This window comes from Trichosurus vulpecula, chromosome 9, assembly GCF_011100635.1.
Source record: "Trichosurus vulpecula isolate mTriVul1 chromosome 9, mTriVul1.pri, whole genome shotgun sequence".
NCBI lineage: Eukaryota > Metazoa > Chordata > Mammalia > Diprotodontia > Phalangeridae > Trichosurus > Trichosurus vulpecula.
In genome coordinates, this window is record NC_050581.1 from 100,724,156 (window position 1) to 100,748,931 (window position 24,776).

The following is a 24,776-nucleotide window of genomic DNA, read 5'->3' on the forward strand; positions in this document are numbered from 1 at the left end:
CCATTGCTCAGCAACAATACTTGAGGTGACACTCCAGGGAAGCCAGAAACATCATACGACCATCTAGCATAGCAAATAGGGAATATTTGCTGGCTCCAGCTGTAACTTAAAGGTAGAATCATACTAAAGTAAGTCAAAATATTTCTTCAGAGCCCTTCCTATCACAGAAGTTTCTGTGGTTGTCAAGTAAGTCACAATATTTCTTCAGAGCCCTTCCTATCACAGAGTTTTCTGTGGTCGTCAATAGCTATGAGGAATTAAAAGCTGATTTTTACCTTTCATCCAAAATGGAGTGGCTCTTGATAACACATAATCCCCAAATTCTCTGCTTTGGCTATCCTTAGCTGATAACAGAACAGACTCTCAAGCATCCTCATTCACACCAGGAAGGGGTTATAGAGATATTGCCCTCTCATTTTGTGATTGTCTGAGCAGACCTGGTCTTTCTTTTTGATCTCAATTGAATATCACTGATTTCACTGGCCTTATTTTTTGATGATTTTAAGAAAGCATATGCTTTGGTAGAGTAAGGCAAGAAGATCTCTTATATCAATGACAAAATTTTCTGAGATGCCATGACAGGCTTGACTAAAGAGACCATCTTCTCATACGGTGCTGAATATTGACACAAATCAAAATGTTAGCTGGAAGATGGGTATTTGGAAAAAGGCATTGGCTGTCTTGTGAAAGATCTGAACAAGAGAAAAATTTTCCATTAATGTTGAATGTCTTGGCATGCCACTGTTTGCAGATAACATGTGCTCATTAAGTTGAGTACTAGAAAAGTACAAAGCCTTCTCAGTGAAGTCCACCATGTGAAATCCATAATGTGAGAGAGATCAGTCCTACCACCCACACTGAAAAAATAATGGATCGCAAATGCCTATTGTGGATATAATCGTAACTTGGTGCTAAGTGAACGAATTTTTAAAAATTTCTTCCAGTGAAATCCTGCTTCTCTCTATTGCAATGCTTCATGGTGCTATGGAGGTGAACCTGGTTCCAAAGACCATGAGAATAAAACTCAAACTCTAGATTTTGCCAAACTAAAGACTTAGAAACTAAGACTCAGACCATGGGCCTGGTGAATGACTGTTTATCTATTGGCTGAGGACCCAACCTAACAGAATTGGGGGAGGCTTATGACCAATATCATCAGGTGACAAGCTGGTAATATTTTTATCCACAGAGTTCTCAGAGACTATCTGCTGAGCTAGAGAGGAATTGCACTCCACATCAGTGGAGATAGCATTCACACATCCTTGAAATCCAATTTGCAGATGGACAATGAGAGAGTTGAATAGGAGGAAGAAATGGGGAAAGATGTGGATTGGGAATTGGTTAAATGATAGTAAACACTGAGATATGAAGTGTCTTGCCCAGGACCACATACGTACTATGTGCTCAGGGAAGGACTAGAACCCAGGTCTTCATAACTCTGAGTCTAGCACTCAGTGCACTATGTCAATGCTGCCTCTCATTCTAAGGATATATAAGATCAGAAAAAGGTTAACTGATTAGTGAGAGTGAGTGGCAATAGATGGATGGCCTGAATGATACAATGGTAACCCTGGAGAAATGAAAAGAAATAGAAAGACCTCCTGCATATCAACAGATCTGCTATGGAGGATTTTTAGGAAGTCATAGCCAAGAATCACACAGGATAAAATAGCTGTGATCTGTACTTGTGGAGGGAGGTCCCATTCTATGAAAGCATAGGTCTTTCAAAGCACCGAAGTATCTTACTATCTTATGTCTAAAATGTTCTATGTCTGAATTGATGGAACTCTGCTATTTCTGTCAGTAAACATCTCCATTGAGTTGGACCAAGACTGATGTCTCCCCTAGTTTCCTCTCCGTTTACAGTGTTAGATTATAATTAGCATTTTTACTTATGTATTGTTATTTAACACTTATTGAATTCAGCAGATTCCAGTCTCTCAACAGTGATTTACTTGCCTAATATAACTTAAAAAAGGTCCATTTGGATAAAAATAAGGAAATTATATCTGATAGAAAAGTATTCCACATGTAAAAAAGAATTGAGTTGGAATATCTTGGCATCTTAAAGAAGAATCGATATGAAGAAAAAAACAATTGTGTCAGAAAGATGTTAGTCATTTAAACAATGAAGTTAAACAAAACACAGTTAGAACTAACTTGGTTCATTTCCTAGGGTTCACAAACCCACACTTGAGAGTTCCAAATCAAGTTCTGGGGCCAAGTTAGCCCTGAAGTATGTAGTTTTCCATTTAACTATTCTTAGCATAGCTATTTTCTAGGTTTGCAAAGTTTAACTGTTCTCAACACAGCTTTTGCGATATGTAATTATCTCTTTTGGTTCCTTTCAAGTCAAATAATAATACAGAACAGTTCCAAAGAAATGTAAGCCCTTTGGGGAAATCAGAGGTCTTCATAATTTGAAGAGAAAATTCAGGCAAACTTCAGATGCTCGCATTAGAGAGGGAGCACTTTCATACCTCTTGGTCATTGCATCTCTGTATAAAGCAAAGCACATTGGAAAATTAAAGCCCTTTTTGCATAGCCCCAAATATTTTGGAAGTATAGGGAATTGTGTGTGTGTGTGTGTGTGTGTGTCAAAGCTCAAGTGGCCATTAAGATATTCAAAATATTTTTCTCAAACAAAAGTGGGAACTCCTTAAGGGAATCAAATGGTTCAGTGTGTTATTTCCCAACTTTTCAGAGTATGATCATCCCTGTTTAATGTCAACAAATGTTGTGGACCCCAACACAAGAAAAAGTGTACTGTGTGTCCATCTTTAAAGAACATGCATACTGGCAAAAGGCTGCTCTGACTTTGGTAACATTTTTAAATAAATTTGTATTTTATTCATCATAATAGTATACACATAATTTGAAAGATAGTGATGCATTTATGTGTGAGTTCTTTTATGCAGTCAACAGAAGGTATTGTTAGATTTGCTTTTGGATTCGTGACTCTGTGGTCCACATGTTGGAACCATTGGTTTAGTGGTTTGACTGTTTGGCGTTTCTCCCGCCCTCCACTCCCCCTCTTGAGACTCCTTGCTTGCAACATGATTGGCTAGTGACTAGACCTGATTGATGAGTGAGGTAAAAGCCCATTGGACCAACTCTTTGTAAAGCAGCGTTGATAGTACAAACAATGCCACCAATAAAAAAAATTGCCCAGGCCACACAGTTAACAGAACCAAACTGGAACAAGTACATACTAGTGCCTGCAGGGTTATCAGCCCACCCACAAGTACTTTTTCCTGCCCATGGAAATATTTTCATTGCTGTCATGTAGAAGGACACTAACAAAGGGTTTGGGTTTTTTTTAACCACAACATGGATCCATGTAGACAAAGCTTAAATGGAATCTGAGACAGTGACTATAGTTTCTCCAGTAGGTTGAAAAGGACAGCAATTTGACTGTGGGGATTTGACTAAGTTGCTGTCTATTCATTTTAAACACAAGTGTTTTTTACAATGTTTTCCTAATAGATTATTCATGTGAAAATGTTTGCTACTCTGAAGGAGCTATAACTTTGTCATCTGTTTAAAAGATGTTTGTGTTTGTTTTTTTTTTATTTGAAAAGTACACATTACCCACCGCATTTTTTAAAACCCAGCACATACAAAACCAAATGCTAAATAAATCATATTTTTAACAATTGCCTGAACAGATGTTTGCGATTATTAAATGTAGTCAAAAAGAAGAAGCAATTAAATTAAACCAGGAATAAGGATCATGAGCATGAGAGGCGTGAGGAGGACAGCCTAAGTGGTGCTTTGGGTGAATCACTTGACCTTTCTGAGCCCCAGCTCCCTCATGAATCAAATGAAGGATTTATTCACCAAAATGGAGCGGTCAGAAGCTATGAATGGTTTTCAAAGGAAGAGATGCACGCTATCAACCACATTTTATCCAAATCACTACAAATAAGAGAAATCCAAATTAAAGCAGCTCTGAAAGTGTCATCTTATCTATTAAACTGTTAAAGATAATAAAAGAAAGAAATTGTCACTGACAGAGGAACTGTGGGAAGACAGGCACACTAAGATAATTTTTAAAAATATACTATTTCTATTCCTATTTTTAAAATGGCTTTATCTATGTCTTTTGCTTTTGCACCACAATTTTCCCCCCTTAAATTTTTCTATCCGTCACCCTAAATGCTTCTCTCTCCCTGTCTGTGTCTGTGTCTGTGTCTGTCTGTCTGTCTGTCTCTCTCTCTCTCTCTTACACACACACACACACACACACACACACACACACACACACACACAACCTTCCTATGAGCTCCTTGAGAGCAAGGACTGTTGCTCTTCCCAGCATCCCTAGTGCTTAGCACAGTGCCTGACATAGTGCCTGGCATATAGTAGGTACTTAATAAATGTTTATTGACTTTATAAAGCAGCCAGGTGGATGGTGGATGGAGACCTGGACCTGGAATTCAGATCTGGCATTAGAGATACACTAGCTATGTGACGCTGGGCAAGTGACTCACCCTGTGCCTCAGTTTCCTCATCTGCAAAATGGGGGTAATTTTCATAGCATCTACCTCCCAAGCATGTTGTCAAGATAGAATGAGGTAACATTTATAAAGTTCTTTGCAAATCATAAAGCACTATATAAATACTAACTATTACTAAGACAAATCAAACATGTAAGTAAAACCAACTGTCACATCCACCACATCTGGCATAATGTATATTACAATTATATTATTACAATTATACAATTACAATTATATATATACAAATATATTGTAATATATTACAATTGCCATCTCTGTAGTCCCTTACCTTTCTCCAGAGAGATGGGAGGTCTATTCTGCCATCACTCCATCTTCCTTTCCCTGGCCTGAAATCAGTCATTACAATCAATCAGAGTTTTACTGCTTTTTAGTGGGGTTTCTGTTTACATCATTATGGTCATCGTGTATATCATTCTCTCAGTTTTGCTTATTTCTCGCCAAATCACTTCATCCCAGTCATTCCGTGATTCTCGAGATCCTTTGTTTTCAGTGTTTCCTAAAGATGGTAGCATTCTATATGCGTACAATTTTAAAGCAGTTGTGAACCCTGTCAACTGATCTCATTCTTCCAGAAAGTAATTTTGAATTAAAGGGAAAATTCATTTAAGTGTTTCTGCCCTTTGACCTAGTTATTATATGGATATATACTCCAAGGAGGTCAAAGATAAAAACCAGGGTCTAACAGAGCAAAATATTTGCAGCAGCATCTTTTTTGTGGTAGCAAAGAAGTAGAAACAAAGTGGATACCCGTTTACTGAGGAATGGCAGAACAATTTATCATGTGTTGTGATGGGAGGAGGAAGAATATCAGAAAATAGCTGGGGTTTTTTAAGGACATCAATAAAACTAAAGAAGAATAAAATGAAGATCCTTGAGTAGATTATTTTTAAAGTCCCCCAAGCTCTAAATCCCATGATTCTGAATACAAACTGGTGTTAAATTTAGTCTAGATTTGATGTTTGATATTAGAAGTTAAGGAGATCAAATAGAAAATTACATCATGCCAGCTATATTTTCATATAGGTTAGTAATATTAGTGAGCCTGAGTTGGACCATGCAAGTAAACTTACCTAATTGTGCTTAAAATCCTGAGTGGGTTACTGATCATTTCCCTAAATTCAGAACACATAGAGCATTGTTCTTTACGTAGTAAATCTTTAAAAATTACCTGTTATGGTTTGCCTAAGAGTCTCATTTCTTTTCTGTTTGGAGGTTATCTCTGGATTTGTTTGGGGTTTTTTTGTTGTTTGGTTTTTGTTTTACAGGACAATAAGTCAACTTCTTTTCATCTGTGCTCCTGGTACCTAGCGCTGGGTGAACTGAATTGAACTGAATAATTGAAAATATAGGCACTTAATAAATTTTTGAAAGAATTAATTAATGGAGGAATTGTATCAAGACCAAATTGGGAGTTAGTAAAGAGAGGAAGGGAGAGGGAGAGAAGGGTGGGGAGGGAGGGAGGGAGGGAGAGAGAGAGAGAGAGAGAGGTGTTCGCAATGATCTGCTTTCTTCTTCCTCTCCCCATACACATATGTCTGTGCACACACATACCCACATACACATAGGCCCGCACACATGTACATACACACAAACTTTTCCATCTCTCCCTCCCCCTGTGTCTGAACTGCAAAAACCATTTGGAGCCGTCCTGAATTTCTAACTCCCAAGTTCAGTTAGACTCCTGGCTGGGTTCAGACTCCTCTGTGGGTAACATATTTTACAGCCCTCTAGAGATGATGTGAGAATAATTTGGTGGTAATTAGTCACAGAGATGGATCTCTCCGTCAGTAGGTGCTCAGTTTGAACTGTACATCTTTCTTTTTTTGTCAGATTGTTGGCTGTGACCACCAGCTTGGAAGTACCGTCAAGGAAGATAACTGTGGAGTATGCAATGGAGACGGTTCCACCTGCCGGCTGGTCAGAGGGCAGTACAAATCGCAGCTCTCAGCAACCAAACGTAAGTTGGGGGCCTGACCTTCACTGGGATGGAACTTCTGGGTGCTTGTCTGGCAGTATACTTTCTCCTGGTCTGTGGCAGATGTTAAGAGACAGCTGAGAACAAAGTGGGAAATGAAAGTAACAGATATTTGGGGAACCCTGTTCTCCATTAAACAATGGCCTAGTTTGGTAAATTTGGGAAGGCTAAGGCTACCAGACCAATGGGGTGAAGGGAATGAGCATTTGTGTAGTGCCTGCTATGTACCAGACATCATGCTAGGCACTTTACAAACATTATTTCAATTGATCAAAGGAAGAAAGTACCTATTCTTCTCCCATTGTGGGTCAGTACTAAAGAAGCCAAGTTTCCCAGTGGAAGACTTAGCTTTACTTCATTCTATCCTATGCCATCCTATCTTGCTACTTCCCATCCCATACCATCCTATTTTATTCTATATACACCAAAGGTGGATGAGCACCCAGCTCTCATCTGTGGCTCCAAGAAGCTGTAGCATGTTACACCCTTGCAAACCATCTTGGCAGATGGGCTAAACCAGGTTGAGGGTAACCAACAAGACTCAAACTCATCAGTGATTTAGGGGGATGTGTACCTAAAGCATGCGAAGACTTCCAGTGAAATGGGCAGATGAAGACAGTTTCTTCCAATGACCTTGAAGGCAGCTGAAGCCAGTACTGTACAATGCCTAGAGTTTGATCAGACATCAGAGATGCCAAGACCATCTACTGCATCCTGGGTCATCACCAGTTGTTCTGACTTTTGTCTTCCCACTGGCCTTCAATGACTCTGGAAGAGAGTGAAGCTTTCAGCTTTATACAACTCTGCCTTGTCCTTGTGATTACAAGTTCCTCTTTCCACTCTGGAACTGCTACCAGGAACTAGGGCCCCTGATCTCCTTCCATCTTGAAACTGCAACCAGGACCCCTGCTCTCTTGTGATTGCATATACTCCTCTCTGACCTTGAACTGGGTAATGAGCAGTGGAGTTGCCAAGCGGCACCCCGTCCTTCAGTCAGTACCAGCACAGGGGCCTCCTGTCGTACCTTTCTAACCAATTGTCCAATCCTGTTATTGTCTTTTGGTAGTGAAAGCTCCCAGAGTTGTTGTTGCTGCTGCTGCTGCTACTGCTGCTGTTATAAGTACCACAGCCTCCAAGACCCAGCACTGGTGTTGTCACTCTACTAGACTCTAGGCCAGTCCCCACAGACCTCTCCTTCTGATATCCTAAGTTGTCTTGGGCTGGAAAAATGTCTTACTCCAACCTTCTGCTGGCCAATGCTACTCCAGGATGCAATTTTATTATTTTAAAGTTGTTTGGAGGGGAATGTTGGGAGAGTTTGGCTGAAATGTTCCCTCTGCTCTGCTATCTTGGCTCTGCCCTCCTACCCATGACCTCATGAAGGAGCCCATTAGACTTTTGGACAGAACTCATTCTTAGGAAATTTCCCCTGATCTGAGGGATCATTTTCATTCTCTCATTTTCAGTGTGATAGATCATTCTCCTTTACAGAAGAAACAGTAGCAAAATAAGAGTTGAAATTCTGTGCCTTATCTGTTGTTGGTTATCATCCCATCCGTTCCATACAGCAGTCATATCCCTTCTTTGGTTTTCCTGTTTTCCTCAATGTAGCAAAAAAAACCAAACCAAAACAAAACAAAAATCACATTAGCTTTCCTGTCAATCTCAACTCATTCTAACCTTCAGCACACCTGAAATTACTATTATAGGACCAAATTGTGCTCGTAGCCTTCCTCTTGCTTGTACTTTTTGTATGTATCATTTTTTTTTGAGACTCAGTCTTCCTATCTTGCCCAGGCTGGAGGTAGAGCTGCTACTCATGGACCACTCTCACTGCTGATGGGCTTGGCAGCTTTGATCTGCTCTATTTCCACCTTGGGCTATTTTGACCCCTCCTTTGTGGCTCCTGGCTCCCAGGAACTCACCATTATTGGTACCGCTTTAGCCCTACTACAGCTCAGAAATAATAAGCTCAAGCAGTCCCAGAATAGTAGAGATTACAGGTGTGCAGCTATGCCCCGGTATGTGGATCTTTATTTTTTCAATTGATTAGTGAGTTTCTTGTGCAACCATTGGTATCTTCAGACAACTCCAGATGATCATAGATTTCAAGATGAAAGGGGCTTTGGAGGCCATCTTGTCCAACTCCATCATTTTATAGATTGGGTATCTGGGACCCAGTGAGGTTAATGACTTTCCCAAGGTCACAAAACTTTAAGTATCAAATCTAAGATTAAAACCAAGGTTCTCTAATTCCAAATTTGCCATACTTTCCGTTATGCTACTCTCTCACTGGAATTGTGTTCCTGTGTGTGTTTAGCAGCTACACATGGGCCCCTTTGTGAATTATCAACAGTGGGTAACCACTATCTCTTTTTACAGGTTTTATTGTGTCATAGATACATGACATGTATCTAGGATGACAATGGACCTCTGTATGGTTATTTACAGATTGACAATTAGGTATGAGACATGAACTCACATAAATATGATACCATTTCCAATTTTTAAAAAGTGTATAGGGGAGGTGAAAGTGAAATGGGTGATTTAAAGAAGAGATGACCATTAGCTGGGGTCGTTGGCATAGAGGACATGACCTCAAGCTATACCTCCAACAAGTAGGCTCTGTTTTAAGTCCTATGGACAATACATACATCCCTGCGTGGGGGCAGGAAAAAGTGCTGTCAGAGGAGCAGTAGTGCCATATGACTAGAACAGAGAGTACAGGAAAGGGGATTAAGTGAAATAAAACTAGAAAAGTATGAGGGATACATATTGTGGAGAGCCTGTCTTTAGTGTCAGGCTATGGACACTGGGGCCACTGAAAGGTTTTGACCAAAGAGGAACGTGAGGTCCAGAAATTACCACAAAGTCATGTCCAAAGGTGCCAACATGTAGCCCAAGAGCCAGCACACTTGTAAAACCCCCAGGTGTAGCCCAAATCGGACTAAAATGATATTGGGAAATCTTTAACAAAATAAATCAAAGTACAATAAAATGTAAATAATGTTAATTTGTGGTTTTCTGAGTCAGGATGCAACCCACAAGTATGTTTCTATTTGAGTTTGATACTATACCACCACCAGCTTAGACTTCCTGTTTGTAAATCATATTGTACTGATTGTGTCAAGCCTTAGAACAGTGCGGATGCTCCTGGAAGAGATCCGTAATCACTTTAGTTTGGTCTGTCTATCCACACAGCTAAGTGCAAATGGATGAAGAATATCTGTTGCCCGTGTTTTAACATGGATTTGGATGGATATTTTATAGAGCTTGTCCTATAGTAAATACTTAGCACAGTGCCTGGCACATGTAGGTGCTTAATAAAAGTTTATTGATTGACCGATATGCATAAATCTACCAATGTATCTATAACTATATAAAGACATTTCTATAGAGATAGAGCTCTACAGCTCTATTTGGGACAGACAGTACAGAGGGACAATGAGTTGGGCCTAAAGAGGAGCAAAGCAAGCTACAATACTTTTGGGAATTCCAAAGCCCCTTAACTGACCCCAAGCTTCTGAAAATAGGTAAGGCCCATCTTTTCAATTATTAACATTCTACCAGTGTTACTACTTGGCAGAAACATAGAACAAAACTGCCTCTGGATACCTAGGCATAAACGTACCACAGCGGGCAGGCACAGTGAGTGTGAGCAAGCTACAACATATAGGCAATGAAAAACTCTGAAGAAGAAGAGGAATAAGAGAGAGCCTCAAGGAATTGTGGGACAAGAAAAGTAGATGGGCTAGTCACATGGCAAAAACAAGGAATGAACAAAGTACAAAAAGAGGAGTGCTCAGTCACCTCTAAGAACCTATGGAGTTCTCATTCTCTGACTCTATGAGATAAATGGCTGAATAGATCAGAGAGGTCCAGTCTTCTTGTCATTGTTATTTCAAAGTTGTAAGTTCAAAGCTCCTTAATTATATACTCATAGCATTGAACTCTATACTGTTCCCTGGGGACCTTGAAGTCAGACATTAATAAAATAAGAGTAGACCTCCAACTCTAATATTCCTATGGTTCTGTGCTTTCCTCAATGGGGGCCCTCTCTCCAGCCATGCAGACTGCAAACTACCCAATAGGTTGCATTGATATTGACCACAAAGAAATTTCAGCCCATCCCAACTACCAAGCAGTTATTTTTTGAAGTAGATAGTCTTCCTTTTTAACTTATCTGCCATCATGTCTGTCTTCTGCTCTGTCTCTTCACTCCTCACCCAAGAGAATGAACACTAAAGTACCTGCTCCGATATTCATAATGGAAGGTCATGTGTGAGTTTGGTGGCATGAAAGACTGGAAGTTGGACGGACTCAGAAGGAACAAACATTAAGCAGGCAGAGCATCAGAGACCATCTTTTGGTTTGCAAATAACCTAAATAAAGTGTACTATAGTGGAGACCTTCAGTGGATAAATTATATAATACAAAACCTGATGATTGCATATCATGATGAAATGCAATTGTTCCCTTTACCTTAGCACTGTAAGGCCTCAGGACCAAATGATTTATGCCAATAAAGCACAGCCTGAGCATAAAACACACCAAAATCTATAGCAGATGGTGAACAAGCCCACTCATTTATATTTCTTCCATGCTAGAAGACCCCTCCACCTCATATTTACAAACTGAGAAGTGACCCATGGGCAGGTTGGAGATTAGCCTGCCACGTGAATCTGATTGTATAAATATGTAGCTCACCATTCCAGGAGGCTTAGAATGTGCTCTGCTGTGTCCTTTCCTTGTGGTCTGCCAAAAGTCACCAAGAGCTTTGTTTTCTCCCAGCTTCAAACACATTTTGTGTTCCCCACATTGAATTCATTTTCTATCTTAACTTATAGAATTGTATTTTTTTCCCTTTGTGCTATCAGGCCTCAGTGGAATACAAAAAGAAAAAAAATGGGGAGGTGGGAGAAGAAGAGAGGGTATAGAAAGGGAGTAATGGAGAGTGCTAAAGAAAAGGAGAAGTTGAGGGATCCTTAAAAATAGTTATCCCATGCTACAAAGGAAAAACATTTAAGATTAAAATAGAGCCAACTCTTTCTAAATTTTTTGAGGGGCAATCATTATGCTGATATTCAGTCTTTTCGCCTCTACCCATTCCCACGATCTTTCTTCTCTCTGCACTCCCAACACAAAAGCCCACAGATTTAATTTCTGATCACATCTTTTGTTTGAGGCTCTTGACATTAGTGACATATTCATGTAATGCTTATAATAATAATAATGCCTTATCTTGGCACCAGATCTGACCCTGGCTAAAATTGTGAAATAGGCCTAGTTTGAATTTGTTGCCTTCTGGCTTCCTTTTCACCATGGTTTTTCTTTCTCTGAAAACCCCCCTTCCCATTACTTATACACACACACACACACACACACACACACACACACACACACACACCCCACTCAGAGTCCTTATGACCTTTAGCAGGCTCCTTTTCAAAGGCTATTCCTAGGAAAGAACCAAATGATCCCCTTCATACCAATAAATATAAGAAAACTTACTATGTTATTCCCCTCAGGGATATCTACATTTTAGTCCCTATTTGGCTTAAGTCAAAGGAAATAAGGTTGCATTGTAGGATTTCAGATATTAGAAGGCTAAATTGGGGAGGAGTATTTTCCTTAAGCTAGTCATATGGAGGTCATCTATTTCTGAGCCTTGTTACTGGAAGTGGCTTTTCAAGGTACAGAAACACAGAAGTCCCAATTCTTTGTGATAATAGCGCGTGTTTCCCTAGGGCTTCGGCTTTTACTAAGTACTTTCCTCAGGGTAACTCTGTAATTACAAGTTGTTATGCCCATCTTTCATTTTAGGAAACTGAAGGGTTGTCATATGGAAGAAGGGTTAAACTTGTTTTACTGGCACCTTGAGGTCAGAACTTAGAGTAACAGGTAAAAAAAAGTTACAGAGACACAGATTTCAGTTCAATATCAGGGAAAAATTACCTGATAATTAGAAATGTATAAAAATAGAATGGTCTGCCTCGGAAGGTAGTAAGTTCACCATCACTGAGGTCGTCAGAAATCCCCATCAGCGATGTTATAGAAGGGATTCACAATTGGGGTTGGGTTAGCTGACCTTAATGTTCCCTTATAAATCTTTTTGTTGTTATGGTTCAGTTATTTTAGTCATGCCCAAGTCTTCATGACCCTATTTGGGATTTTATTGGCAGAGATACTGGAGTGGTTTGCCATTTCCTTCTCCAGCCCATTTTACAGATGAGAAAGCTAAGACAAACAGGGTTAAGTGACTTGGCTCAGGGTCACACAACGAGTAAATGTCTGAGGCTGGATTTGAACTCATGAAGATGAGTCTTCCTGACTCCAAGCATGGTGCTCTATCTACCTTGCCACTTAGCTGCCCCAGAGTTTAAGGTAGTTGCTGTTCACATAACTAGTATGTGACATAGCTAGGACTCAAAACCATGTATTCCAATGCCAGTTCCAGATCTCGTTCCTCCATGCCAGCTGCCTCTGATAGGCAGATTAGTAAGATCTGATTTTGGACTGAGCTCCCCATCAAAAGCCTTTCCCTTTTCCCTATTGGTCAATAGGAACAGATTGGTGGCATAGTGGACAAAATGCTGGGCCTGGAATCAGGAGCAATTAATCTGGTCTCAGGCACTTACTAGCTGTGGGACTCTGGGCAAGTCACTGAAATTCATTCTGCCTCAGTTTCCTCAACTGTAAAATGGGGATAGTAATGGCATTTTCCTTCCAGGGTTGCTGTGAAGTTCAGATGAGGTAGTTAAGTACTTAGCATAGTGCCTGGCACTATGTAGTAGATGCTTAAAATTATTTTCTTCCTCCCTTCACTTCCCTTCCCTCTCTTTCCCTCCCCTCCTCTTCCCTCCCTTTCCCTATGTCAGTAACTCTGGAACTACAGTTGTTAATTCAATGCTATTTCTAGCATGTTGTCAATGTTCTCTGGAGTGGTAAACAGGAGACCTAGGACTCTCATCCCAGCTCTGCTATTACCTAGATCTGTGTGATCTCACACCTTTATAAGAGAGAGGTTAAAGAAGAGTTAAGTCCTAAATTTTAAAATGTGTCTCTGGGTTTTATTTTCAGCAGCTGTCAAATGAGGAGGTTGGAATCAATGATCTTTAAGGTCCCCCTCCAGCTCTAATTTTTTTTTCCATTCCAATGAACTGTTAGAATTTAAAATTATAACACCAATAGTAAAATTCAAGGTTAATAGTGGCCAAATCAATGCTTATCTTGATGTGTGGTTGGATTGAACCAAATAGATCCAACACTGAGATTGGACAAGTATTGAGTGAGTCTTTTGAGAACTCTCAGGGGTGAGTTCAGCCCCATACCCTTCCCTATCTTAGAATATCAGATAAATATGCCTATTGGGCTGAGGCATTCTGGACCTCATTTGTTAAGCCAAGTCAGACAGGCAAAGGCTTGCCCTGAGAGTGTACTCTTGCTTCAGTGAAAGAGGAGAGAGAGAGAGAGGGAGACAGAGAGAGAGAGAGAGAGAGAGAGAGAGAGAGAGAGAGTCAGCCACACCAAAGAATGTTCTTGATATTAACAATCTACCCCTACATAGAAGAAATAAGCAAGAGCATGGTAGGAGACCTTGGGCATTTGGACATACTAGCCAACTTAGCAAAGCTTTCTTCGTTCTTTTCCAAAGTTCTTCAGTTTGGGAGTGAGGGCTGGGAGTGGGATGTCCTACTGAAGTACGCAGGAAGACCTGCTAAGGAACTGGAAAAGTGGAGATTGTCTACACATATGCAGTCATACTTCCTTCCCCAATAAATCTGAATGGTGAGCCTCCATGTTATGTGAGAAGAACCCGAGAAATGGCACTAGAGGATCTATATTTAAATCCTGGTTCTTCATGTGTGACCTAGGGCAAGTCATTTAACTTCTCCTTGTCTTTGTTTCCTCACCATTCATTTTACATAAATGATTTAGATAAATTGTGAGTTCTTAACCTGGAGTCTATGGACCTCTCCCCACCTCTACCACTAGTCTGTGAAAATGGATGAGAAAAAAAATCTTTATTTCACCATAACTGGTTTCTTTTGTAATCCCGTGAGTTTTATTTTATAAATTAAAAAAAAATTATTCTAAGAAGGTGTCCATAGGCTTCATCTGACTGCCAGAGGTGTCCATGGCACAAAAAAGGTTAAGATTCCCTGGAGAAGATCATCTCCAAGATTGCTTCCAACTCTAAATCCTAAGTAAAGCCTTGTGGAATTTAAGTGGCCAACTGGCTGAGTTTCACTCTCTTTCATGAGATTTCAAATTGTCATTGGATCCAAATGAAGTGTGTTGTGGAGGACTGAATACTTTACCTGAATACTTTTATTGAATACTTCTGAAGAAAGGAGTTATGGTAATGTATGTAAGGAAACTATCCCTATCAGAGCTTTCACTATACTGGACCATTTGGCAATGCCTGAGCTCCAGTTACAACATCTCCCCTCCTAAGTTACTTATGGGATGATACATTTTGACATTTTGATGTACCCAATAGCATTTTCTGGGCCCCATTAATTTAAAAAATCCAGTCTGGCATACTAGAGTCAAAAAGAGCTACATTTGACATATATTAGCTGTGTGACCATAAGCAAGCTACTTAACCACTCGGTACTCTAGGCAACTTGCGAAGACTAAAAGTTGCAGATGAGTTGCCCCCCTGAGTCAGTGGAGAGAGTTTCCATATTCAATATCCTGCTTCATGTGTTTTTGATTAAATTTTATTTTTTTCAATCAATGAAAATTCACCTTTTCTCCATCCCACCTCTTCTACCATCATCTTCCATTGAAAAAGGAAGGAAGGAACGAAGGAAAGAAGGAACAAAGGAAGGAAGGAAAGAAATAAGGAAGGAAGGAAGAAAAGAAGGGAGGAAGGAAATAAGGAAAACCTGTAATGAATATGTGTAGTCAAGCAAAACAAATCCCCACTTTAGCCATTTCCAGTGTATGTGTGTGTGTGTGTGTGTGTGTGTGTGTGTGTGTGTGTGTCTTAGCGTGTGTGTCTTAGCCTTAGTTTCTACTCTGAATCACTCACCTCTCTATCTGGAGGGGGCTAGCATGTTTCACTATGTGTCATCTGGAATCATTGCTGATCATTATATTGATCAGAGTTCCTAAATCTTTTACAGCTGTTTGTCTTTGCAACATTCTTGTTACTGTATCAGCCGTTTTCCTCATTCTGCTCACTTCCCTCTGCATCGATCTATACGAATGTCTCCAAGCTTCTCTGAGCAGCCCTTTCATTATTTTGTGTAGCACAACTGTCTTCCATCACATTCATATGCTTGCTTGATCATCCCATCCTGAAATGAGGGGCAAATTCTCATTTTCCAATTCTTTGCCACCACAAGAAGAGCTGCTATGAGTATTTTTGCACATCCTGAGAGTTTTATTTTTTTAATTTAGGACTTAACTCTTCTTTGACCTCTCTCTTATAAACCCTGCTCTCTCTCTCTCTCTCTCTCTCTCTCTCTCTCTCTCTCTCTCTCTCTCTCTCTCACACACACACATACACACACACACACACAAATACACATACACACTTTCCTCCTATTTTTCTGTTAAGTGAAATATATTTCCATAACCTTCTACACGTGTGTGTATGTGCATTATGTATTTTTTCCTCCTTTGGCTAGTCCAGATGAAGGAAAGGTTCAAATGTCACCCACACCCCTGCATCCCATCCTCCTTATCTGTATAGGCATCTGCTTGTATACCCCAAGTATGTGAGATAACTCTCCCTATCCTTCTCCCTTTCCCCCATTAGTATGTTCTTACTCTTCCCTTTCCTTTCCATTCTTCTTTTCAGATCACCAAAACATAGCAGAACTACCCCCAGGGCCTTTGTCTAACTGAACTCCCTCTATGACCTTTGATGATTGTAAAGTTCAAAAGGAACACACATATCATCTCCCCATGTTCTAATGTAAGCAGTTTATTCTTGGTTAGTTCCTGATGATCGTTCCTTCATGGTGACCTTTTAATGTTTCTTTTCAACCTCTGTATTTTGAATTTTCTAGTTGGCTCTGACTTTCACAATTCTTTGTGGTAGGCGTGATTATCATCCTCATTTTATAGGTGAAGAAACTGAGGATGAGAAAGGTCTTGCCCCAAGTCATCTAGGTAGTAAGCAGCAGAGGGGGGATTTAAGTCCACATCCTTTGGTTGCAAATTCAGAAGTCTTTTCTGTCGAGCTTATATTTAACATCAGGCTTGCTACTAGTGAGATGAAGGGGAAAATTCCCCTCTCCCTCAGCTGCTCATTCTTTCTGTCCTACTGCCTTCAGAATCCCACTCTTTTTTTTTTCTTTTGAAGAGGAGGAAACCAAGGTGCAGGAAAGAAACATGGCTCTTTTCCGTAAGGAAGTGAACCCCTCCAATTTCTGCCCCGCTCTGCTTGACCTAGCAAAGGAAGAGTGCCATGTCAGCATCTGAGGAATAATGGTCCCTTCCCTCTTCAGAGAAAAAAAGAGGCCCACTAGTAGTGAGTGGGTGAGAAGGCAATGACCTGAAAGTGTGCAGGACCAGAGTTTCCCTTTTACATGCACTCTCTTTGACCTGTAGATAAACAAAGACTTTCTATTTCTAGAAATCCAGTTGCTCTAACTGAAGTAACAATTTTTTTTAAAAAGCTTCAAAGAGCATTTCTTTGTGCATATGCCTTAAGAGCATTGTGGGACTGGTCCCAATTTTTTTTTCCTTTTCTTGTTTTTATATAACAAACACTCAAAACTTTTCTACCTGGAACTGAGTCGGGTGGTTTGGTTTTGCTTCCCCCAGCTCTGGGTGATGTGAAAAACAGAGCTATGAGTTTTATCAGATCAGTAAGATACTGAATACTGAAGGAAAATTGGTACCTGTAAAATCTTTACCCTGCATAAATACAGAACTAGCTTTTTAAAAAAAAAATCAAAGGTAAACCATTTAACTCTAAAATGCTAATATATATATATATATATATATATATATATATGTGTGTGTGTGTGTGTGTGTGTATACATATACATATACATATACATATACATATATATATATATGTTGCTAAATAAAAGGGACTCAAACAAGCACTTGATTTTTCAAAATGTCAACCAGGGTTTCTTTGCAAAATGGTCAACCAGCAATCATTTATTTGACTCCTACCACATACTAAGCACTGTGCTAAATCCCAATGATACAAAGATGGAAGTGAGACAGTCCCTGCTGCAAAGGGCATATGTTTTACTGGGGTGTAAAGTATATTCTCAGAAAAATAAATGTAGGATGTATACAAAATAAATAATACACAGTGAAAGGCATTACTAATTGGGCAAAATCAGGAGAGGCCTCTTGAAAGAGGTAAAGCTTGAGTTAAGCCCTGAGTTAGGGGCTCCGAGAAGTGGAGGCGAGAAGCGACAATGTCCCAGGCATGGAGGACAGCTTGTGTAAGGGAACAGAGGGATTGTCAAATTTAGGAAGGAGTAAATAGTCCATTCTGGACAGAGTATAGAGTGTGCACGTGAGGAGAGTAATATTTAATCAGGCTGTAATCGTAGGCTTGTAGCCAGATTATGAGGAGCTTTCAATGCCAAAAAATATGGAGCTTCTCTTTTGTCCTGAAGACGATGGGGAACCACTTGAGTTTTTTTAAGTGAAGCTTCAGGAAGGCAACGACTTTGTCATATATTAATTTTATGTACCTCAAGATACCTAGCACACCTCACAGAATTAGAACCAGATCTTATTTCCTCCAATGAAGTATAAGTGCCTTGAGGGCATGGCTTGAATTACTTTTGTATTTGTATCCCCGGAGCCTGACACATAGTAGGTGCTTTACTGATACATCTTCACAGAATTAGAACCAGCTCTTATTTCCCCCAATGGAGTACAAGTGCCTTGAAGGCTTGGCCTGGCCCACTTTTGTTTTTGTATCCCCAGAGCCTGACACATAGTAGGTGCTTTATGGATACATCTTCATTGATCAGATCTTGTGTGGTTAGTTCAGAGGTATGTGGGAGATAAGACTGCTTCTGACTTTTTTAGCATGACAGTTCTACTTTCCCCTGCTTATCTTCTCAACAGAGCTTCATGTTTACAAAAGCAAATGTGGAAAACACATGACACACATGAATTCTGACTGTACAGTGTGCACCATGTCAGGGATATAAATATAGAGACAATATAGTTAATGCTGTCTGGGAATTTACAGTCTAAATGGGGGCAAAGACAAGTACACAAATAATTAGGATGCAAGGGAGAGTGAGAGAAACACAAAGTCCACACAAAGGGAAGCCAAACATTTAAGGGAGAGGTCACTTTTACCTGAAAGTGTCAGGGAAAGCTTCATGGAACTTAAATTGGGTTTTTGATAAAAGGAGGGACATCAGTAGACAGCAATGGATGAGGGAGGGCATTGCAGGCATAGGGATAATGAAAACAAAGCCAGCAAGGCATAAAAAAGGAGGATCAGAATAGAAGATAAGAGTCTTTGGCTAGAAGGTAGGAAACAGGGAGTGGGATGTTAGGAAAACAACTCCTCCCCCAGAACAGGTTGGATCCAAATTTCTCATGATGACTGCTCCAATTAGGAGTTTACTCCATTTTCAGAAGTAAGAAGTCATAGAAAGAACACAGTATTTGGAACCTGTGGCCCTGGGTTCAAGTATCACTTCTGCAACTTAGTGTATGATAGCGAGCAAGATAACTTTCCATCTCTGAGCCTCGGTTGCTTCATCTGTAAAATGAGGGAATTAGACTACATGAGCTCTAAGCTCCTTTCTGGTTTTGGCATTTTGTGTTCTAAAGTCCCTTCAAATTCTGGTAGTCTATGGTTCTGAAATGTCTCAAGCACTTGGTTTTTTAAACAAATAACAGAGAGAGAGAGAGAGACAGAGAGAGAGAGAAACAGACGAGAGAGAGAGAGAGAGAGAGAGAGAGAGAGAGAGAGAGAGAGAGAGAGAGCACATTGAAATGTTGATGATTTAAACACTCTCAAAACATTGTTTAAAAGGTTTATGGAAACAGACTCCCAGACAGCATTTGAACATAGAAATGAGTTTTAAACCTGAAAGACTTTCTCCTCCCTGGATTATTTCACTGACCCTGTGACCTTGGGCAAGTGATTTAATCTTCCTGAGTTTCATTTTTCTCATCTGTAAAATTAGGATAAGAATACTTTCACTCCGTAACTCACCAGGATGTTATCAGCAGAGCCCTTCATGGGGCATTATGGTTAGTGTTAGACTCAGAATCAAGAACTAGGTTCTAATCCTACTTCTCACTCCCACTAGCTTTGTGACCTTAGACAACTCATTTAACTTCTCCAAGGCTCAGTTTTCTGTCTCTAATACGGAAGTAACAATAGCAACAGTACTTCCTGGGATTGTTTTGAGGATTAAATAAGATAATGAATAGTGCTACATAGGTACAAGCACTGTGACAATTTTAAAAGGACGTGACAATGAAAGCTTTTAACATCCCTGCCTACCTCATGGGTGAGTTACTATAAACTAAGTGAAAGTTTTTTGAAAACTTTTGAAAAGCACTACACGGTCTAAGTTGGCATTTATATTATCAGTGAAATTGTAAGTAAGACTGCCCATTGGCTTTCTTTGGTTGTTATTCTAATGATTTCCTTCAGGGTGGAAGATCATTTTAATGGTTATTTTTTCTTTAAATACCCACCTTATTACAAAGCTATTACAAACAAAATAAAATAAGCTATAAAGAGTAAAAGAAAAACAAGTGAACCTGCTTGTGAGGTCCTGGAAAGGAAAATGTGTTCATTTGCGCATGGTGACAGACACTGCCGAGCTAAGGCTTTTGCCAGTTTTTTTAAAAGGAAAAGTTAACGAATACTTATTATGTACCTACTGTGTACTAGACCATACAGAGGATTCAAAAGAATCAGGAACTGTGGCCCCTTACTTCTTAATCACTTAAGAGACAAACATACATAGATGTTTATGAGCATTATATTGTACTATATATAAACATAATGTATATATTATACATACATATGATATAGAATATATGTATGCATGTACTATACACATGTGTATATATGTATTTGTATACATAATTATATAATTTCTATTACTGTATATTCATATATGCACATATTTCTATTTTATGAATGTATATTTATATACACACACATATATATGTTTTCTATTTCCCCCTTTGGTCTTTTCGCTTATTACTCTCCCAGCTAAAATTAAAGAGTATTTCTTAAAGATTCATGTGGGTCTCACAGTGGTTAGGTGACTTCTTTATGGTCACACAGCTAATAAGTGGCAGAGCATGACTTGAACCCAGGGCTTCTTGATGCCAAGATCAGCTCTACCTGCACCAAATCATGCTACTTTTCTCATCGCAAACAGTATAAGCCAAAGTTATGGGACAGTCTAAAATAAATTATGTTTTATTTGGAAACAAAATCTGAAATGAAAAATTGAAAGTCCCCTTTTCAATCTTTTTTCATTTATTAGAGAGAGAGAGAAAGGAAGGAAGGAAGGATGGAAGGAAGAGGGGAAGGATGGAAGGAAGGAAAAGAAAAAAAGGAAGGAAAAGGAAGGAAGGAAGGAAGGAAAAGAAGGACAAGACCCTAGTAGTTGCTTTTGAGTAACTTTGTAGGGAGGTAAGTTGGGGAGATAATTTTTAGTACAGGTTTCATTTTCAACTGTTAAAAAAAACCACAGAACCCCAAACTGATTATCTCTGTATACATGTATAAATCTGTTCTATTTTGTTTCTCTCCAGTTGATGATACTGTGGTTGCCATTCCCTATGGAAGCAGACATGTTCGCCTTGTCTTAAAGGGACCTGATCACTTGTGTAAGTAACCTGATTAATTGTCTTCCTGTAGATAATGAACTATGGCAAGGTCTTTATTCCTCTATTTGTGATTGAGGTTTATGTTTCTTTTTTTCTTCCCACCAGAAACTAAAACACAGAAATAACAAATCTTTCAACTCTACTATAAAAATTTATTTTTTGAATGCTTCTGTTTATCTCTTGGCTGATTCATCTGATGCTAGAAAGCTCTGTGGAAGTTATTTCTAACCACATTGACAGAGAAGAGTACAGAATATACACACCCAGCTGACATGTTTCTTTTTTCCTAAATAGTGTCTCTCCACTATCTTTCTCTTTCCATCCCTTTGTTTCTCTGTCTCTCTATCTCCCCTCCTCTTCTCTGTCTCTCCTTTTCCCCTGATTTCTTCACCTGTTTTATTCTTTCAGTTCAGAGTAAAATAAGATAAACATACAGGTTTCTAACCTGTAGCATCTAAGGGAAATAATTCGATTCAACAAATGATTTTGAGCACCTACTGTGTGTCCAAGAAATGCAACTTACCAAGTTAAGTCAATGAGCATTTATTGGGTGCTTACTTAATAGTAGAGTCATACAGTCCTGATATCCTAAGTTAGCAGTAGGTAGAAGGCAGAATCCAAGGGTAGGCATGTTGTTTACAGCTTCCAGCACCCGGTGGTAGAGTTGCCTCACCAAAATTTTTTCACTTCATGGAAAGAACTGATTTTCAGTTTTGGCCTCTTAGCTATACAGGGTCGCCTTTTAAAAATTGTTTTCTCCTTTTAAGTTTATGGCTATTTAGATGTAGATCTGTGAATTACAAGTGGAAAATTATGGGCTATAAACCAGGAAGGGGAGCAGGGAGAACATCCTAAGGTTTTCTTAAAAGTTCAGTTTGACTGAAATTCTTCAGTTTAACGGGCCCCTTGGGCAACCCTGATCAGCTCCACTGTGGTTGATTCTCTCTTCCCAGTAAATGATCTATCTTCTGTCACCTCCTACACACACATGCATATGCAACTGCCTTAAGTAGCAAACATTATCTTTTGGCCATGGAGTTTAGATGAAATCATTACTAAGAAACAAGAAAGATAAATTGGAACCCCTAACAGTAAAACAAGAAAACCAACTCTGGTGCTCTTTATAAAAATACAAATGAAAATGTCTGATGATAGTGATAGTGGGGAGGGGAGAATGCATGGAACCTGTAGGTGTCTTTAAAGTATAAGAAAGAATAGAATGGAACTTAAGCACAACCAAGAGAGGCTGATCTCTCACCTCCTCAGAAACCAAGTTCATTTCTAGCCTTGGATAACTCCATAAAATACACTGTTCCCATGTCAAAGGATTATATATGTGCGTGTGAACTATAGCTGTTCAAACGATTCTTTTTCCCCTTTGAGAATAGAGCAGGGTTGACTGCCGGCTCACTGCCGGTGTAGCAACCACACTCAAAAACAGTATTTTTCTGGGCAGTGACATGCTAAAATAAAATATCCGAGCCAAGGCCATCAGAAAATGAGGAAGAAGCTGGCTTCACTAGAAAGTAGTGAGCCCAAAGGAATGGACTAAAGTGAGTACTTTAGAATAGACCAGTCTCTCAGATTTACTTGCTATGAAGGTACTACGAAACTGGAAAACTAAGCTATTTAGCTTAATCAGCCAAGTGACCCAAGGGCTAGAAAGCCAATCAGATTTATAGAAAACAAAAATGTGAAATAAAATTTGCGAAATCCTTTATTTCATCACACTGAGTTCTTGTTGAAAATTCTACTATTGTTTCTAAGGAGTAATTATCCCACTCTCCCTCTTCTCACTCCCTGCCACCATTTTTGCAGATTGTACAGCAAAATGAATGTCTGAGTAAGCAACATTGGGTTCCTCCTCCATTCTTTCCCTCCCTACTCCCAGAGGCCTATCCAGTTTTGGCAGAGTCTCGGGTATTTAGGTCCAGTTTGGAACAGACCCAGATGGATTGGCCGGGCTCTAGGTCATCTTCCTGAAGGAGCCTTAGGAAGCCAATTCAGTCCCACAGCCAGAGTAGCCTTAGACCTCAGGTCTAGGCCAGAACCAGCTTCTGTTGCAAGGCCAGTGATAATATTAGTTGGATAAAGGCCAGAGGGCACTTTTATCAAATCTGTAGATGATACAAGGCTAGGAGAAAAAAAAAGCTAGCATATGTTGTTTGCATATTGTCTGTAATGCCATCAGGATTCAAAAAAGATATTTTGGGGTTCAAAGGATGGGCCTAAGCTAACAAGAAGAAATTTAAATGGAATTTATATTGGACTGTAGAATGTATCTAGGAAATTTGTCTTAGGCTTGAAAATCATCAGTACAAGATGGGGGGGACATGGCTTAGGTCAGGTGGGAAAAAAACTCAGTTCACATAATGATGTGGGAAAAGAAAAATTCTCTAATACAACTACAATCCAGTGTCCAAGATGAGGGAGGTTGTAGTCCTGGCCAAACCCAACCTGGAATACTTTATTCAAGTCTTAGATGACTGGAGTATTGCCAAGGCAGCCAACCAGGTGGTGCCATCAATAGAGTGTTGGACTCGAAGTTCTGAGAAGTCAGAGAGACCTGAGTTCAAATTCTGCCAGCTGTATGACTCCTATCAAGTCATTTGACCTCTGTCTTCCTTAGTCTCTTCACCTGTCAAAGGAAGATAACAGTAAGGTGTACCTTAGAGGATTCTGCAAAGATGAAATGAGATAAATTTATAAAGCCCTTTACAAGCATTAAAGCACGACATAAATGCCAGCTATTACTGTTATCATTGCTTTTTTCAGAGGGAGGCTACAAGGACAGGTGAGGGAAGAGGACACCAGGCCATCAGATCAGTGGAAGGAACAAGGGATGCTTAGCCTGGAAAAGGGAAGACATGTGGCAGTATGGTAGCTGCCTTCAAGCATCCAAAGGGCTATCACAGGGAAGGAATGATTTGGCTTACTTCATCTTGCTCCACAGGGTAGAAGTAAGACTAATGGGTTATGAGGAGACATATTTCAGAAAACTGAGTATAAAGAAACACTTTGGAACCATTAGAGCTGTCTAAAACTGGAATGGGGTAGTGGGCTCCCCAGCCCTGGAATTGTTTAAAAAGAGGCCAGAGAGATGTCTTTCAGCTATCCATAGAAGGAATTTCTGTCTATGCAGTGAATAGGACTGGATTGGATAATATGCCTCTAGACCGGGAGTCCTTAACATTTTTCATGTCATGGACCTCTTGGCAGTCTGACGAAGCATATGGACCCTTTCTCAGAGTGTTTTTAAATGAATAAAATAAGGTTACAAAGGAAAATAATGATATTGAAATAGTTATTAAAATCTATTTTTTTTAAGTTCACGGAAGTCAGGTTTAAGAAATCCTATTTAAGAGCAGTCTGTGTACATGCCTAAGAGAGCAGGTTAATGAGGTTTGGGGGAGGGGGAGAAGAGAGCAAAAAAAAACCCCACAAAAAACCAGAACCTAAAA

General features: G+C 39.6%; 1 protein-coding gene across 1 annotated transcript in view; it reads left to right on the forward strand.

Moving 5' to 3' along the window:
* The window catches only part of ADAMTSL1 (ADAMTS like 1), a 371,558-nt gene that overhangs the window by 105,417 nt on the left and 241,365 nt on the right, over positions 1 to 24,776 (forward strand). The window contains exons 5-6 of the mRNA XM_036739597.1: positions 6,354 to 6,480; positions 21,241 to 21,315. Of these exons, the coding sequence (XP_036595492.1) occupies positions 6,354 to 6,480; positions 21,241 to 21,315 (202 nt within the window). The remainder of the gene's footprint in view (positions 1 to 6,353; positions 6,481 to 21,240; positions 21,316 to 24,776) is intronic.